Genomic DNA, 5,577 nt, shown 5'->3' with positions numbered 1-5,577 from the left:
TGAACTGCCAGTGTACCAAGCACCTGACTGATAAATGAAGATGTTCTGATAAAATACATCAAAGATAAGCTGCCATATCCATTTCTACTCCCTCAGGAAAATCAGCTTCCCACACTTCAGGCTCAGCAGGCTGAAGGAAGGGTGATTTAAGTAGGTTGCCCCTGGAAGACACAGAAGGCGATACCGTATCAGTCATTTTAAATGGGAGGAAATGAAAGCAGACAATGGACTGAAGGCTGATTAAGGGCAGTTTGAGCTCAGTTTCCTGTAAATCTGGACTGAAGTGGGTATTCAGACTCACTTCAGCAAAGATGCCATTTCACGCTGGAGTGACAGGTTCCCAAGCACAACAGGGGTGCCTGAAAGATAATCTAACAAAACTTCAATTACATGGCCAAAGTACATCTGTGCTGTACTATATTCCATCTCAAAATGCAAAATTCTTCACAGTCATTAAGCAAAGCCCTTCCCCCTGCAATAGCCGTTAAAGTGTAAAGAACTGGGGAAAAAAAAGGCCACTTAAATTTCACATTTATTCTTTTAATGTCTTAAAAAGGTCACAAGATTGCTTTCAATCTTATTAATAAATTTTATTTGGACAAGTAGAGAACAACTTGTATCACAACAGCTTTAAACAACATGATTAAAGACTGCAGCACTCCAAGGAGGCTCACAGATATGTACAGTATATGAAGAAAAAAGTTGCACCTCAAGAGCCGATCATGATAAAGTTAAAAATACCTGACTTAAAGTACATGTGCTAATAAATTTCCTTTAGGTCATGACCAGCATGAAAATAATTAGGACACAGGTACTCAGCAAAGTTTTCTGCTAATGGGTACAGCAATATGCTGCATTTAAAGATTAAAATCAAATTCTAGTTTAGTGTTAGCACTGAGCCCTTAAGAGAAATCCGAATTTCTACTTTGCCCCATTTACAAACATCAAAGCTATTCCCACTTAAGGGTGTGCCCAGCTGCACACAAATCAAGTCCGTGAATGATAAAAACTTTTACCGCTAATACTGGAGGTCTTACATCCCGGTATAAATTTGCCTTTCTGGCCATTTCATCTATCAGTTGCTACAGAAAATATTTGCTAAGTTAACTCCTCAGGAGAAACAATGCAGGTCTCTGGAAATCATATCCCTTCTACAATGAAAATGATCTGCCAATTCAAGTTTCATTCGTTCAGGAAGACAGAAGATTTAAGGCTTCGGTGGCAAAAATAATCCTCTGAGCAGTGTTTTTCTAAAGTCAAGCTGACACAGGTATGTTTACTTTTTCTTGACTTAAAATCCCTGGTATCAGGTTTAGGTAACATCCACCTGTTAAGTCTGGCAAGAAATCTCTCCTTCCAAAGAGGTTGTCCTAGATCAACCATTTCAGAAGCACTTGAGGATAGTTTGTTTAAATTTTTTTTAATTATAGCAACATTCAGAACTTTTTAATAAGTTGATGAAGCAGTGCTCATGGCATCATCTGCAATTTTGGTACTGGCAGGGTGTATGCTTGCAAAATATTTGACATCACTGTCATCATCCATTTGAAGTGCCATAATTGTTTGTTCCACAGCTTCTTGATGAGAGTTGGCAGAATTTAGAAAATATTCTGTAAGAGAAAATGCACAAGACTTATCGGAGGAAAAGACAGCAGATACTTCAATGCAAACCTCAGCATACTATCATGAGGTTCAAAATCTAAGATGACAGTGCACACATATAGTCAAACTGGAATATCTGAGCAGGCACACAATATACTTCTGAATATACCAATGAATTCACCTTAAAAAAATTTAAAAATCATTCCATGTTTCAGAGCACAGTTGCTCTAAACAGTGCTGTTAGAGTACAGGATTTCTACTGTCCTTCAGTATAAAAGTTAAGTGTGACAGACTCCATGACCAAAGAGGAAGAAAACACTTGCAAGAGACTCAAAAGGAATGTGCTTCTATTTGTGATGGAGGGAAGGTATCACAAACCCATGGCCATGCCACTCCATTTCACTGTCAGGCTTGCCAAACAATTATCAAACAATGTAACATGAAATAAGAGTGGAAGAAGTTCTAACATCTGACAGTTTTCATGAACTACACAGGTTGCGTAAAAGCTCATAGGAAGGGCAATTTAGATCTGAGGTTTAAAAAACTTCTGAACATATTCTTTTAAATATGCCCTCCATAATATATCCACCATCCCTAATCATACACACAACATCTTTGAGGCAGGGACTACATGTATTGTAAGCTTACGTAGTGGCAATGCAGAATGGAGGTGTACCATCCAGGTGGGGAACACAAAAATAACGACAGCAACAACAAAATTACCAATACTACATGGTAACAGGAAAAACAGCGACAACCTTGACACAGTTGACAGAGGATAAATTACTGCGCATCAGCTGACCCATCTGAACTGTATACATATGCTTATGCAGAGTCTCCAGCACACAAAAGGCACCTAGCAATAGTCTAGTTCTCACAGCGTTGGCATCCTTTGTGTTGTCCAGTTGCCTTTTTCTTCACACTTTCTGTGCTAGAAACAGCAGTCCTCAAGCCAGTGTATGGTTTTGAGGAAGAAAGCGACCAGAACTGCATGAGGTATTCCAAGCGTGGACACTCTGCTGCTTTACAAAATAGCATTTTTGCTATTTGCCTTTACAGTTGCTTTGCAATCTGAGCACTGCTGACTCTTCTGGCATCTGCTATGCACTGGGGATGCTTTCCTAAGCAGTCTGCAATTTGAAAGTTGCATGTCTTATTTCCCTGAAGAGACTCCAGAGAAACTTTCTTCCCACTGCTACCATAAAATACAAAAAACAAACAGCTCTCTCCCCAGTAAGAAAACAAATGGTGGATTTGTATGGAAGGATTTTTCTTTTTTATCCTTATTACACAGAATATAAACAGAATTTTTTTTGTAACCCAATAAAAGGCACTGCTCAACAACTTCAGAGTTGCTAGCTGTTCATTTGTGCTTTCTGTGCCCTGATGACACCTCTACAAACTAGCTCATTCAGGGAAAATGGTACCAAAAGAACAGGATGGCATATGAACAAGACCTGTTATTTCCCCAGCATTACACGAGAGTGGCTCGATATCACAACAAAGTTCATGGTTTTATCTCAGTGAAGGTAATATTCGACACCAAGGAGACTGTAAAAGCAAGAGTGACCCAAGTCTGATCCGGTTTCTTCTTTCCCAGATGACTGTAGGAAAGTGGAGGGACAGAAAGATACACTGTCAGCCCATTGCAACTCCTTCTGATCACTAACCTTTCTCTAAAAGGGTTTGCTTTAGCGTTTTTGCAAGCAGGACTCGAACATTTGGAACCCTGTCAGATGCCAAGTGTAATAAGTGTGGCAACAGATGCACAGCAAACTGGTCCATGGGCAGGCAGTCATCTTCACTGATAGTCTGGCAACAAGACAGAAGCAATTTCATTAGATTTCAGCACAGTGAAGATAAAATCCCAACACATTATCAGAGCTGACATCTCACTACCTTCATAGCATGAATACAGTAGGTAGCATCCACAAAGTTAGGGTTGAGGAAAGTCAGGCTCAGTTAAAAGCCCACTATTTTGTATGAAGTCTGGCAACTTCTTTATTTTTATTGGCTTTTTTTAAGCACTGTACCATTTGAAAACAGAGAAGAAGAGTGAATGACCTTCCAAATCCTTTTTAAGATTGATTTAGTCTTTGTTTTAACTAGGTACTATATCAAGATAAGAATGGTCCACCTCAGGAAACAGCCACTGTACCCAAACATGTTTCTCTAAATAAGCTCAAAGGTCACATTTCTCCAAATATTTCAAAAGAACCATCCCATCTGGTCAGCAGTCATGTTGGTCCCAGTCTGCACCTCTGCTACAGCCTCCAAATTTGATCATTCCCTTGGGACCCCAGCTAGTTTCAACTCTTCTGCTTATTTTGCTGAGAATACATTGTATTTGACCAAGCTGCACTAGCTGGCTAAGGAGGTATCAGCAACTCCTAGCACTCGATTTCTGGAGGGTAACCCAAAAAAGTAACAGACTGCTGCAGCGTATTATAAAAATCTCACTTCGTGCTGAGTAACAAAGCAGCTTCCCAACTCAGGGATTATTTTGCGATGTTTTTGTTTTATATTCAACATCAGATCTGACAGCCTGATGTTAATATCCTAAACTAAAGATGCATGCAAACTCATCTCTGCAGCAACACTGAACAAAGCAGCCATGAAACCCGTTCACCTGGAAACAAAGTTCTCAAATATTCATGAAAATAGTGTCAGAGAGCTGAAGAGTTCCAGTTGCTATTCCCCCTTAATTCTTACCACCACCACTCCCCAAAATAAAGAAAGATGAACAAAAGGAGATTTCACCTGGCAAATAAAGACGAAAGTTTGCCGGCCAGACCATTTGCGGCATCTACAGAACTTTTCAACAAGTTCGTTCATGAGGTCTACCACGAAGGTTGATGTTGAAGCCATGTACAGCTTTTTTACCATTTCACTAACCTTAAAGAAATGAGAAGGGGGGTGGGCGAGAGTTACTTCTGACTATCAACCCTCAGAAGTCTGAAATCCTGAATTTACTTAGATTGCTTTACCAGCTTGTAAGAAATCCAACGGACGGAAGACACCTTGTCTGCACAGAGGCTAAAAGCGATAGGTCGCAAATAGTCATAGATGTCTCTGGCACTGTACAGATCTAGAAGCAAGATCAGTTGCCTACAAGATGGAAGAAGAACCAAACAGTACATTAGAAGAAAAAGAAGAAAGGGAGCTTTAACTGTGAATATCATCATTTATATGACAACACTTGCCAAATATGCAATATGGCTGTAATAAAGTGACTGAAAAGTAAAATCTTCTATTTTTCAACACCATCAGTTTGACTATGGGCCACTGGGCAACCTGTTCCAGTGTTTCACCACCCTGTCAAAAATTTCTTCCTTCGATCTAGTCTAAATCTGCCCTCTCTTAGTTTAAAACCATTAGTCCTCGTCCTGTCACAACAGGCCCTGCTAAAAAGTCTGTCCCCATCTTTCCTATAAACCCCCTTTAAGTACTGGAAGGCTGCAATAAGGTCTCCCTGGAGCCTTCTCTTCTCCAGGATGAACCACCACAAGTCTCTCAGCCTGACCTCACAGGAGAGGTGTTCCATTGCCCTGATCATTTTGGTGGCCGTCCTCTGGACCCTCTCCAACAGGTCCATGTCTTTCCTGTGCTGAGGGCTCCAGAGCTGGACGCAGGACTCCAGGTGGGGTCTCACCAGAGCAGAGCAGAGGGGCAGAATCCCCTCCCTCGACCTGCTGGCCACCCTGCTTTGGATGCAGCCCAGGATATGGTTGGCCTTCTGGGCTGCAAGCGTACATTGCTGGCTCATGTCCAGCTTTTTATCCACCAGTACCTCCAAGTCCTTCTCAGCAGGGCTACTCTCAATCCCTTCATCCCCCAGCCTGTACTGATACCAGGGCTTGCCCCGACCCAGGTGCAGGACCCTGCACTTGGCCTTGTTGAACCTCATGAGGTTCACACAGCCCCATTCTTCAACCTTGTGCAGCTCCCTCTGGATGACATCCCATCCCTCAGGCA

The 5,577-nt window shown here is 41.5% G+C and overlaps 1 protein-coding gene across 1 annotated transcript; it reads right to left on the bottom strand.

Annotated features, from left to right (window-relative positions):
- Positions 1-538: 538 nt before the first annotated feature.
- On the bottom strand, positions 539-4,491 carry LOC104624657 (serine/threonine-protein phosphatase 4 regulatory subunit 1-like). Its single transcript, XM_010292088.1, has 3 exons — positions 4,363-4,491; positions 3,273-3,414; positions 539-1,610 (listed from the first exon to the last, which is right to left on the bottom strand). Exons 1-3 carry the CDS (start codon positions 4,486-4,488, stop codon positions 1,447-1,449), a joined length of 432 nt encoding a protein of 143 aa, XP_010290390.1. The 5' UTR covers positions 4,489-4,491; the 3' UTR covers positions 539-1,446.
- Positions 4,492-5,577: the final 1,086 nt, after the last annotated feature.

Source organism: Phaethon lepturus, unplaced genomic scaffold, assembly GCF_000687285.1.
Source record: "Phaethon lepturus isolate BGI_N335 unplaced genomic scaffold, ASM68728v1 scaffold568, whole genome shotgun sequence".
Classification (NCBI taxonomy): domain Eukaryota; kingdom Metazoa; phylum Chordata; class Aves; order Phaethontiformes; family Phaethontidae; genus Phaethon; species Phaethon lepturus.
Note: the sequence above shows the minus strand (reverse complement) of the source record. Positions and strands in the feature narration are given on the sequence as shown.